At 37.8% G+C, this 13,757-nt stretch overlaps 1 protein-coding gene across 2 annotated transcripts in view; it reads right to left on the bottom strand.

The window, feature by feature from the left end:
* LOC109923570 (ensconsin-like) overlaps nucleotides 1-13,757 on the bottom strand; it is a 132,377-nt gene that overhangs the window by 55,451 nt on the left and 63,169 nt on the right. For both annotated transcript variants that reach the window (XM_048597400.1, XM_048597402.1), the window contains exons 4-7: nucleotides 12,589-12,752; nucleotides 12,010-12,127; nucleotides 7,391-7,501; nucleotides 2,750-2,872 (exon numbers count right to left, since the gene is read on the bottom strand). In XM_048597400.1, coding sequence (XP_048453357.1) covers nucleotides 2,750-2,872; nucleotides 7,391-7,501; nucleotides 12,010-12,127; nucleotides 12,589-12,752 — 516 coding nt within the window. The remainder of the gene's footprint in view (nucleotides 1-2,749; nucleotides 2,873-7,390; nucleotides 7,502-12,009; nucleotides 12,128-12,588; nucleotides 12,753-13,757) is intronic.

A 13,757-nucleotide genomic window follows, 5' to 3' on the forward strand; every position in this document is an offset into this window, starting at 1 on the left:
AACTTATTTCCAATTGAGATGGCAGAATTAGCTGCTTGTCTTACTTGTCAACAATGGGGAACACCATTAACCTCACTTATTCCTATTACAAAATCTCAGTGGACTTGATTTTTATATGTAATAAGAGTGCACATAATCATGTTAGGATTCAGTTGCAGTCAATTGGTTAAACATGCATATATGGATGGGGTCCTTTTACACATCACTCCAAACAAATTGCCAAAGTATCAAACTGCTAACAGTAATGGTTTTGGTATTAAAGTGCAACTATAAAACATGCATCAAGAAACCTAATCTTGTCTATTGTGACTAAGCAACAGATCACAAATAGCTGATTGGTTGAAACACAAATGAAGTATTGGCATTGTTTTACATTACATCCATTCAGCTGGTAAGACACTACGGAGAGAGCAGACATTGAAAACTAGCGGCATAGTGTAATAAGAGAACAGGAAGAGTACAGAGTTTTATTAGAAAAGATTAACAGGATAGATCTCACTTCAAATAAAAGGGCAACAGTAAGACCATGTGTCAGGTAATTAAGTAAAACAAGTTTCAAACAAAGTGCAACATTCCAAATAGAATAACTTAAATTATTTTAGTATAATATTCATCATCTCATTTCTCCAAAACCTAAGCAGTCAACTTGCATCACTGCCACATTTCAAAATCAACTGTGGTGGAAGACCAGATTTTAGTTAATGCAAACATCTTATTGGTGCAATAGGAAATTTAACAGCTGGAAACATTTCGTAGCTCATTCGTTCACGATAGATGCATGTTGGCTGCTATCTTATTTATTTGTCACCATGGCTTTAACTTTTATACATAATTGGTTTTGAATTTAAATCCAATTTTCTTTTGAATATTGCACAGGCAGGCATACAATTTCAGCTATACAAGACTGAGCAAACTATTTAAAAAGCAGAATCAACGGTAATTTAGAATTACAACATGGTACACAATTATTAGGATTGACCACACCCATAACTAGGTACCTGACTTCCCCACCTCAACATCCACCTACACTCCCATTGCTCAAATGCCATCTTCTTCTACATCATTTAAATTAATGAATGGAAACCAATCATTGTCGGCACAACTTCCCAGCTCAGTAATATTCACGCAGCCTGTCATTTCCATAAACTAGAGCACATCCAGGAGCTGAACAAGCAGTGGAGTTGCACTGATAAGTTTATTATTTTTGAATCAAGGAATCTAGTAAATCAGACTGTAATTACACATTTGTAAAGTTTACATTCTGCATTACTGAAATCGCTTCTGACGCTTTTTACATGTTCACAACGAAGCTACATTTTGTAATTTAAATGTTTCTCTGGTTTAGTTGGCTTACTGTAGAACCAATTCTCTTTTTATAGTAAGTGCCCTTGTGATTGAGGGTAGTTGTGAGCTGCCTTTTTGAACTGCCACAGTCCACGTGCTGTTGAGAAGCAAGTTCCAGGATTTTGATCAAATAACAGTGTAGGAACAGTAATATGGTTCACAGACAGGATGAAATGTGGCTGACAGGGGAATTTGCAGGTGGTGGTGTTCTATGCACCTATTGCCTTTGTCCTTCTAGGTGGCAGAAGGTACATATTGGGAAGTCGCTATTGAAGCATCATTAGATAATTGTGACAATGAAGTGGACGATATACACTGCTGTCACTGTGTCGGAGGAGGATGGAATGAATGATAGTGGCGGTGATAGTGATAGTTCTGAGGAACGGTCACCGGACCTGAAACGTTAACTTTCTTTCCTTCACAGATGCTGCCAGACCTGCTGAGCTTTTCCAGCAACTTTGTTTTTGTTCTTGATAGTGGTGGTGGATAAGGTGCTAATCAAACGTAATGCTTTATTCTACATAGTACTGAGCTTCTGGCGTGTTTTTTGAAATTGCATTCATCCAGGGAAATGGAGAGTATTCTGGACTTGTGACCCTAGGTGGCATTCAGACTCTGAGCAGTCAGGAGATGTGTTACTCGATACAGAATTTCTAACCTTTGGCTCGCACTTGTTGCCTGAGTATTTACACAGTTGGTCCAGTTCAGTTTCTGTCAATGGCAATCCTCAGGACGTTGGGAGTAGGACATTCAGTAACTGTAATGCCAATGACGGTTAAGGAGCACTGACTGGCTTCTGACTTGTTAGAGATGGCACTTGTCATAAAATGTTATTTGCCATTTATGCAGTGGGATCTGGACAACATTCAGATCTGGGCTATGGGTAGGTGCTGCTTCAACATCTGTGTAGCAGCAAATAGTGCTAAACATTGTGCAGTGATCATTCCAACTTCTGACTTTATGATGGAAGACAGGTCCAGAAGATTGAGGAAATTAGATGTGATTTTGACGTGAATGAAATCTATGGCACAGAAAAAGGCCCTTTGGCCCATTGTGTCTGTGCCGGTCAAAAACAACCACTTAACTATTCTAATCCTATTTTCCAGCACTTGGTTCATAGCTCTTCTACTTAAATTTATGAGGGTTTCTGCCTCTACCACACTTACAGGCACCGAGTTCCAGATTCCCACCACCCTCTGGGTGAAAGTTTTTCCTCACATCTGCTCTAATCTTGCTCCCCTTTACCTAAAAATGCTTGGTATGCAACTTCCAAAATTTTCATACTTATTTCAAAATTTCATAATGTACACAGATCTTCCATCTTTGACAAGTCTGTTAACAAACAAATAATTACTTTAACATGACATAATTAGGAAAGTAATAAAATTCCAATATGGAGAATTACCTGAATCCTGGCCATTCCCATACAAAGCAGCAGTACTTCTGCTCCTGGCTAAGAATGAGTGAGTAGGCGTCAGAAGGCGATTGACAATATTACTTTCCCAAGGACTGAGCTGCAAACGTCGGGCTATGCAGAATAAATTAAGAAAAGTTAGACATTGCATATTTCAACACATCCCCTAGATAAAATGTACAAATATTGTATACAGGGGCATTGGCAGAGCAGCTCTGAGGGGGCACGAACAAAAAAAGCCGTGTGCAGAGTTAAACACTGTTTTGATGGTCATGTAGAGCCTTGCGTCATTGCTTAAAATTCTGGGGGGAGGGGAAATCATAATTGGCAGCATAAGTGCAGTTAAGCACATAAATAATGGCCAACATAATTTAGTGGGCTGTTGTTGGAAGAAGCAGTGAATATAAAAATGCTCTAGGTTCGTCAGCAGGATGGCACTACAATTTACCAACAAATTCAGCATTACATGTGATATTTTAGATGCTTCAGTAACATACATATCCTTAGCTTAATTAAGCATCAAGTCATTTAAGATATTCATGCTACAAAGCAGCCAGGCAGAAATAATCAAGAAGTTGAAGCCTTCACAACAATACAAATATTTGAAAGGCAGCTTGTATTGAACTGACAATTTATATGGAATTAGCAAAACGGACAATTTACTTCATGCATAGCAGTGTAAAGTGATCATATTAAAACATCATAAAATTGCAATGCATGAGCCTTACAAAAAAGAAATACATTAAGCCTCAAAATTGCAATGTGAAACTGTTCTGGAAATCAAATCCTCTTGCCTTTCTGATGATCGACTTTTCTGAAATTTTTAAATTAGGGAGCCTATTGTGTAATTATAGATAAATTACTGAATCAAATAATAATGTCTACCCATTATACTGCAATGTTTAAACAACAAATTAGTATTTCATTAAGTCTACTAACTTCTTTGATAATTGTAAATACTCTACAATTAAATGATAAAAACACCAATAGGAGGGATATGTCAATCAGCCCTTCAAGACCACTAACATTAAATTAGATCATGGCTGACCTTCTGCTTCAACACTATTTTTCTGCACTATCCCATATACCTCAATTTTTAACATGTTAAAATCTATCAAACTTAGTTTTGAACATACTCAATTTCCACAGCTCTTTGCAGCACAGCTCTCAACAATTCAATATTGTGTGAAGAAATTCTCCCTCACTTCAGTCCAAAATAGTCTTCCCTGTATGTTGAGACTGCGTCACCTGCACCCCTCCTTTTCCCTCCCAAACTAGGAAAAACATCTTCTCGTCTCTACCTAATTGAGCCTTTTAAGAATTCTGTACATTTGATTGACAAACGAAATCTCTCTCATTTTTTATAGCTCTAGAAAATAGAGGCCCAGTCTAATTAATCCTTCCTCATGAGACAATCCTTTCCCGGAATTAAATCGGTTAACTTTAATTTGCACTCCCTCTATGGCAAGCAAATCTTTGTTGGTTCAGGAAATCAAAATTGCATACCAAAAGCTCTATGTAATCATTATAAAAACTTTTACTCTTTTACTCAAATCTCTTGTAATAAAGGCGAAGGTACAATTTGCCTTAATTGCTTGCTCTCCTCACATTAACTTTCAGAGACTCATGAACTAGGATATCCAAGTCCCATTGAAGTTCCACATTTCCCAGCCCCTCATTACAAAATATTCTGCATTTTGTTTTGCTTATCAATGTGGATAATCTCTCATTTTTCTACATTGTATTTCATCTGCCAAACATCTGACCACACAGTAAGCCTCCCCAAATTCCTTTGAAGAATTTTACATTATTCTAAATTTTCAATTCCACCAAGTTTTGTCATCTCCCAACTTGGAAATACCACATTCAAATCACCACATCCAATTGATATCCACATTGATATACAGTGAATAGTTGGGGTTCAAGCATTGACCCTTGCAGTACCTCACTAGTCACAAACTGGCAACCTGAAGATTAATTTATTCCCTCTGGTGTACATGTGAACCCAGACCCACAATATGGATAACTTTTAACTGCCTTCTGAAATAAAGCTCAGTTCGAGTCCAATTGAGGATGGGGAACAAATGCCTGCCTTGCTAGCGACACCCACATCCATAAATTATATAAAAAAACACACAGCTTACGGGTAAGCAAGATTTGATGTGATTTAGGATACAAGGCAAAGGCTTATATAAACTCAAGTTTATGAAGAGTGAAAAATGGCAGGTTATTCAAGTGGGAATTGGAATAGTGGAATCTAGACATAAAGCTGGGGCCTTTGAAAGGAAAAATAGACAGTATAGGCAACAGGAGGGGCTGAATGGGGAAATGGACATTGTAGATTTCGTGGTAATCACAGTACACACCAACAGTTTGAGATGTGAACATGATATGATTGGATAATATAGTCATGCGTAGCAACTTGGAATGTTAACTATATGAACATGGCTGGGTAGTGATGTGAATGAACAAATGTGTAACCTTTTGACTAGAAATTATCTTTGATGAATAGTTGATTGGAAGCTTGTTATCTGTAAAATTCATATAAAACTTCATTGTTATTACAGATTTGAGCTGTATGCCATTTTCATGATCATCTTCCATGCATGCATGAATAAACATTTAAACAAAGGAACCTGCGTCTGGTCTGAGTGAAATAAAGGATTAAATTCTAATTTGCAGTAAGAGATGAACGATCTTGAAGAAGCCAGAACCTTAGCTCAAGGACCAGTTGAGAACAATCTAATTTCCTACAGACAACAGCCAGGGAGTGAGATTGATTAATGTGTTGAGAGAAGACAGTTGGTGAGGGAACAGAGGTTGTGAAGAGGGTCCAAGTAAATGGTTTGTCTTTTCCTGGTGTTTAAGTTGTCAAGGATAGATAGTGGACAACAGAAACACAGGAGGAATGGGAAGTTTAGGGATATAATGGGAAGGGATCCAACTGAGGTTTTCAAAATAAGTCTGAACAGTGTAAATAGGGAGAACATTTCCCCATTGGTGAAAGGATCAAGAATGAGGTGTCACAGATTTAAATTAATTAGTAGCAGTGAAAAGACTATTTTTACCCAATCAATCAGTGGTTAGGATCTGGAGTACACTGCCCGAGAACACGCAGGAGGCAGGATCAATCAGGTCTTTGAAAGGTGAATATGGTGGTTATTTGTAGAGAATTAACATGCAGGGTTAGAGGGAGAAGGCAGGAAATGGAAATAATGGAGATAGAATTGCCCATTTAGACAGCCAACACAGACACGATCAGCTGCATGACCCCCTTCTGTGCTGTAACAATTCTGTGCTCTGTCCTGCAGATCAATTCCACATTTGGTAAGCTTGCAGCATATATTCTACAACACATCAAGTAAAAGTGCCTTCAGGGTACCAAGAGTAAGAGAGCCCAAATGTTAAACATTTAATGTTTAGTTCAGCTAACTTGTTCAGAAAAAAAAGCGGTTACATTAGACATTACAGTTTCAGAAATCCAAATTTATAGTTTCTTCATAATCACAAGTGTACTTAAATTATAGTTTAGGTCTGTAGAAATATGACTGACAAAATTTTATTTAAGGCTGCCCTCTTAAGGCAAATTCAAATACCAAGCCTAGTGGTTAACAACAAATGATTCTAAAAAGCTAAATTAATTCATTATTATGAGGAAATGAATGCAAAAAGGATGCACTTCCCAGTCAGTTTCACAACTAAATTCATGGTGCAGCCAATAAGCAGTTTGCTGACAATGTGAGATAAGTTTATCTTTCTTAGGAAGACCTTGTTTAGATTTGAAGCAGGGCTTTTCTGATGTTGATACAGAATATGGTTTAAAGGGATACTTAAGAAAAGATGCAATCCTTTGCTTGAGAGCTGTATGAAAATCAAAAATGCTGTTAACGTGTCTTTTCTATTCTATTAACTGTCTACCCTCACTTTTTAGATTGTTTCATAGCCCCAAGCAAGTCCCCAGATAACTTCAAGAGCAGTTACATAAAGAAATTCCCAGATTAGCAAAGTTATCAAAGAACAGAAATTAAGAATTGCATTAATATATAAAGTAAAACCCGACTATCCAGAATTTTCAGGCAACCAGCAATCAACAGGAGAAGGTTTCCTTGCTCAAGGAACTGATAATTTGACTACATCCCTCTCTCATTTTGACCAAACCTCGCTGATGGAATTTATGGGCAGTCTTGCTCGTGCTGAATACTGGGGAGTTTATTGTATTCTGGAAAGCTGTTGTTAAAAAAAATTCCAGGATATTTTTGATTAAAGCACCAAACTATAATAAAGCAAGGCATTTTTAAAAATTGCACAAAGGAAAATATTAAACTGCTTGCATAAGACTGAGATTATACATCTTTTACAATATTGTCAAGCTGGTTCTGGGTGCAGGGCAATGAAAAAGACAAATTAAAAGGAGTTTATAATATACAGATCAGAAACAGAAAATTAAAGTGCATAAACAAAGTAATATGTGAGGATGTAAATAGGGATGGTAGACATAATGAAACTGCTATCACTTAACGCTCTAGAGGCTGTGAAAAAAAAATTACACTGTACCCACATCCAAAAGAAACTTGGTATTTGTACTTCTTTATGTAACATTTTATGATGGAAAAACAATGGCTGAGACGGTACCTCTGTCCGGAGAGTTTAATAATGTTGCAGATGAGGATGACAGTCGCTTGCTAATGACAGGATCAGCATGCTTTGCAAGGTTCATTGTAGATACTGATCGCCTATCTGCATCTAAAACAAATGGAAATATTTGCAGTTGATTGCCTATATACAGCATTTAAGCTTTCTTTGTTAATATTAAAGCTTGAAAGACCAACTGCAATATTTCAGATATACCGTTAAGAGCTAGGATGGTTACAAAGCATGCTTTTATAGTTGAACTGCAAGATTAAGTAGCATTACAAATTTATTTATCCCGGAAATGGCTCAATTGACCTTTTCTTTTTGAAAGTAAAAAAGTGAAGAAAAGATCATACAATTAATGCATGATTAGTACAGAAACAGATTAATAGATCAGCTGTCCATGTAAATGGAGGAAAAAAATACTGCAAGATGGTTGCAGTTCTAATGGGAGAGTGTTCTGGTTAGTTCACTACTTTTGTTTTGGACACCACATATGAAGGAGGTTCAGTTCTGAAGTAGTCATATCGGACTTGAAACAGGAGCTCTGTTTCGCTCTCTACAGATACTACTGACCTGCCGAATTTCGAGCACACTGTTTCTAACTTCCAGCATCTGAAGTATTTCGCCTTTATTCAAGGAGGCGATATTGATCTTTGAAAGACCACAGTGCAGCTTCAAAGAATTAGACATGGGCTAAAAGAGTTAAGTTATAAGAATGTGATACCTTGGTTAAGTTTGTATTTATGAGTTTAAGATGCTTGAAGAGAAAACATTTTTTCCTTTGGCGACATCTAAAACATGTTTAGTGTTAGGCCATTCAGACTGATCTCAGGAATTGCTGTTTCACAAACACTGCAGTCAAAATCTGGAACACTCTTCTCCAAGACACTATTAAGGAAAGGCCAACTGAAATTTGCAAACGTGAGGATGAAATTTGTTTCTATTAGATGTTAGGAAATTAAGTGATGTGCAACTTAGGGGGATAACATTTTTAAGATTAATTCACTAAATGGGGTGTCACTGACTAGGCCGACATTTAAAGCCCATCTGCAATTGCTCTCAAGGACGTTGTGGTAAGTTACTTTTTGGACTGTTGGAGTCCTTGGAATAAAGGAACAACCAGTGCTTTTAGCAATTAATATCCAGAACTTTGACACACAACAGTGAACAAATAGCAATATAGTTCCAAGGCAGGATAGATTGCGGCTTGGAAAGAAGCTAGCATATGGTGTTCCCATACATTTGCTACTTTTGTCTAATGGTAGAGGTCACAGGTTTGGAAAGTGTTGGAAGAGCCTTGGTAAGTTACTGCAAGGCATCTTCTGAACAGTGCATCTGGCTGTCACTGTGAAAGGAGTGAACACAAGGTAGGCAGGGTGGCATTCAAACAGGCTGCTTTTTCTTGGATGGCGTCAGACCTCATGCGTGCTGTTGGGAGTTGCACATGGAGGCAAGTATAGAGTATTTCACCACACTACTGACTTATGCATTGCAGATGGGAAACAGGCACTGGTGTAACAGGAGGCAAGTTACTCACTACAGGTTGAGATTCTGACCTGCTCTTCTAGTCAGTTTTTATATGGATGGTCCAGTTCAGTTTCTGGTCAATATCAACATCTGGGGGTTATAATGGGGAGTCAACAACTGTAATGCCATTGAATGTCAGCGAGTGATGGTCAGATTCTTTTGTTTGAGAATGCCTCATTTTACACATGTGTAGTACAAGGGTCACTTGCCACTTCTTAGCTCAGGTCTGGATGCTGCCTAAATCTTGTTTCAAATGAACATGGGATGCATTTGTGACTCAGTCATTGTTTAATTTCATCACAATTCATAGCTATCAGCAAACGTGCCCACTTCTGCCATTTATGATTTGATTATGGAAGGAAGGTCATTGATGAAACAGCTAAAGTAGTATGGTTGGCCTTAATACACTACCTGAAGGAACTCCAGCAGAGATGTCCTGGAGAGAAGATGACTGACCTCCAACAACCAACAACCACCTTCCTTTGCGTTAGGTATGACCCTAACCAAAAGAATTTTTCCCCCCCCGATTCTCACTGACTGCAATTTTTCCAGAGCTCCTTGATGCCTTTTAGTCAAGCACTACATCAATGTCAAGGGCAGTCACTCTGATTTCACCTCAAGTCTGGACAGCTGCTCTTTTATCCATGTTTGGACTAAGGTTGTAATGACATTGGGGAGAAATGACCCTACTGAAACCCAATTGAGCATTAGTAACCAGATTTTTGCTGAGCAAGTGATGCTTAATGGTACTGGTGATGACTCCAATCACTTTTCTGGTTTAAATGTAGACTAGTAGGGCAGTAATTAGATGGGTTGGATAAGTCTTGTTTTGTAAACAGGACATTTCTGGCAAGTTTCCGTATTGTCAGGTAGATACCAGTGTTTTAACTGCACTGGGACAGCTGGGATTAAAGCCTATAAAACTAAAATATGCAAAACAAACTCAAAAATACTAGTACTTTAGAAAGTGGTTTTCCTGATTGCATTTGAAACATTTCCGCATTTTTGTCATCAAGTGAAGCTCGTTTTCGGCAGAAAAGATATTTAAAAATCATTTACCTTGTCAGGTACACCAAGGTAGATAACATTTAGAGTATAGGTATTCCACTGCACAGAACCTGCCCTGAATGGTCATTTAAGGCCAAAGATCATTTACGACATGCAATCTCTAACGAGTAGAGACAAGAGGAATGATTAGAAAGTAATGCCAATCACAAGGCCACTTCCAGGTGAAAGAATTCAAACAAAATAGACAGTTTTGAAATGTAGAAACTCAAGAGCACATAAACAGGATCATTAACCCGTTTTGATAATTTTCCACTTTTATAAAAATCAGTACTAATCCTGGAATGTTATCAAGGCCTATTGACTCTGCAATATACAGTGCCTTGAGCGATTTCTTGATATCACATGGAGTGAATTAAGTTGGTTGACAATAGGCATCTGTGATACCAGCAACCTTAGGGAGGCGGAGATGGATCATCCATTTGACCTTGTCTTTTGCACTGCTGTTCTGGGATTCCCCATCATTGAGGATTGGGATATTCATGAAGCTGCCTCCTCTAGCAAATTGTTCATTACTAACCACCGTTCATGGCTGGATGTGACAGGACTGCTGAGAATAGGTCTGATCCAGAGAATGTGGAATCACTCAGTCTACTACATCCTGCTTCCAATGGCTAGCATGCAAATAGTTCAGTGCAGTAGCTTTACAACATTGCTTCTTGCATGCCCTCCTGCAATCTTCCTTGAACCTGAATGGATCTCCTGGACTGATGGTAATCAAACAGTGGGGATATGCCAGGCCATGAGGTTATAGAGTGTAGTTTAATACAGTTCTGATGCTAGCCCACAGCATTTCATGGATGCCCAGTTTTAAGTTATGAGATCTGTTTGAAGTGTGTCCAATTTAGCATGGTAGTAATGCAAGACAGAGGGTATCCTTAACGTGAAGATGCAACTGTTTCCAAAACAACTGTGCACACAGGAAACTACATTTTTACAAAACATTTTTTTTTTAAATTTTAGAAGACACTCCCTACCCCTACATACTACTTAGCATTAGAGATAAAGCAGCTAGAAATGAAGTGTTAAATTCTTAAATGTTTAAGAACAGTTTAATAGGTTGATTATCTGGATAGGGCTGTAGTCAAAACGTATGGTGTAAAATATATGCAAAGATAAATATTGTATTATGTGTGACCTCTTTAAGATCACCACCCTTGATTCTTAATGCCACTTGAGGCCTGCTAAACTGAGATAGGAGAAAGAAGATCCAACAAAATCACTTTAACAAGAAAGGAACTGATGCAAAACAATGAAGAACTTACATGCCTAAATCAAAGTAAAACATCACAAAAAAAAAAGGCCAATGGTTAAAGAAAATTTCAAAATGCAGAAAACGGAGGTTTAATGTTAATGAAAATGCATTTCATGAAAATTGTGACATTGCACACCAAAACCATTAACCATCTACATTAAAATTTGAAACCAAGAAACTAACTATTGCAGAGGAGAGAAGCCCCTTTTCAGAAAAGCACATTAATAATGATTAATAAGTATGATTAGATTTTCTGTAGTCAGAGTCATACAGCATGGAAACAGACCCTTCGGTCCAATTCATCCGCGCCGACCACACATCCTGATCTGATTTGCCAGCATTTGGCAAATATCCCACTAAGCCCTTCCTATTCTTATACCCATCCAGAGGCCTTTTAAATGTTGCATTGTATCCATCTCCACCATTTCCTCATTCCATACACTCACCACCCTCTGTGTGAAAAAATTAACCCTCAGATCCTTTTTAAAATCTTTCCCCTCACACCTTAAATGTACGCCCTCTAATTCTGGACTCCCCTACTCTAGGAAAAAGACCTTATTCACCTTATCCATGCCCCTCATGATTTTATAACCATACGACCCAAAGCAAAAACAACTGAATTGTAAAATTTCACTAGAAACATGACACTGTTTGTTTGCCATTAGGATTCAAGTATTAAGAAATCTACCTATTTTGTCCAAACACTTTACATTCATGCCCAGGAGAATAACTTATCACAGGAAAATTAAGTCTTCATTAAAAAAGCTACCATCTCTGTTGATTGCTGCATTGCTTTGTAGGGCTCCACCCCATGACCATCGATTGGATTTCTGCTTTATTCTTTGACTTCTCTCAATTGTGCGGCGTACAACTGCTTCATGTCGTTCCTTCAAAAAGACGAGCTTGCATTATTTCGCAAGAAGCAATTCATATCTTAAATTTATGCAGCATACTTCTAATAAGAAATACTATTTTGTTAATATCCAAACATTCTGCATTTGATTATACATTCACAAATCCAATGGATCTACACAGTAAAACATTTAGAACAATGATAACTGTTCTGAAACTAATTTAGTTAGTACCACCAATTTCTCTGTCCTTTGAGTTCACATGGCCCCTTCTGCTAAAGCAGTTCATGCTTTTATTATTACCACTTGCCAAAGTACAAATGGAAAGTACACCAACTCTAAGTTTAAAAAAAAAGTTAGTGTAAAATCAGAACACAGCAAACCAAAACAAATCAGCTTGGGTTTTAAAAGTTGAACGATTATAGATGGAAGGAAAAAAAGTATGCACACAATGCTAGAATTTTCTAATTTTTTTGTAGTCTTTCACAAAAATTCACCTTTTCTTCTTGAAGTCTTTGCTTCCGCTTTTCTTCCACAGCTGCACGTCGCCTTTCCTCTTTTAGTCTCTGTTCTTCAATTTTCTTCTTGCGCTCTTCAAGTTGTTTTTCATAATGTTGTCTTGCTTTCTCCTCTTTCTCAAGCAACAGTTGGTCCCTTGCAGCTAAACGAAGAAATAAATTATAACTGAAGTGTGAACAATGTGCTTCAAAATGAAACCAAACACAACCGGCAGGTCAAAAGAGCTGTGCAATATTGAAAAAAAAGGGAGCACTCAAGTGGTGCATCAAGTCTGAAATGCCAACAATGGAGTACCTATCTGGTATAGTCTTCACTCATCAAATAGCATGCATCCTCAAAAGCAAGGATTACGTGGTCATTTTTTCAAAATCTGTATTTTAATGAGATTCATAGCGTGGATCGCTTGCATGTGATAGACAATGAGGGCATGTAAAAGAGGCAGTAGATTAATGGGTGACTTTAATCTTCATGTAGATTGGGGCAGTCAGATTGGCAAAAGGTAGACACATTGACATATTCAGACAGTGTATTTGCAACAGTTTCCTAGAACAATAGGTCATAGATTCAACCAGGGATCAGGGTATGTTGGATCTGGTGATGTGTAATGAGGCAAGTTTATTAAATTATGTCAGAGTAAACGATCCCCTAGGAAGCAGCGACCATAACATCGTAGAACTCAGAATTCAGTTTGAGGGGGAAGAAATTGTGTTGGAAACAAATGAGCTAAGCTTAAATAAGGGTAATTACAAAGACATGAGGGCAGAGCTGGGTGGAGTGGAGAATGAAGGGCTCTTCTGAGGTGCAGTAATAGTGGCCCTACCCCTGGACCAAGAGGCTGAAGTTCAAGTCCTACCCGTTCCAGAGGCGAGTAATAACACCTCCGAACAGCTTATATAAAAGAAAGACAGTTAAAGGAATTTAGCAGCAAGCATGGCTGAGGAAAAAAGATATATAGCAGTGAGAAAGAAGGATTCTCAGAAGGGGTTAGGCCAACCCATGGTTAACCAGGGAAGTTAAGGATAGCGTTAGAATATTAAAAGAAAATATAATGTGGTAACGATGAGTGGAAAGACAGAGGGTTGGAGAAAATATAAACTTTGAAGGTAAGCTTACTATCCACCTTAATATTACTTGCAAGAGCTTCTTT

Source organism: Rhincodon typus, chromosome 5, assembly GCF_021869965.1.
Source record: "Rhincodon typus isolate 14 chromosome 5, sRhiTyp1.1, whole genome shotgun sequence".
NCBI classification, from domain to species: domain Eukaryota; kingdom Metazoa; phylum Chordata; class Chondrichthyes; order Orectolobiformes; family Rhincodontidae; genus Rhincodon; species Rhincodon typus.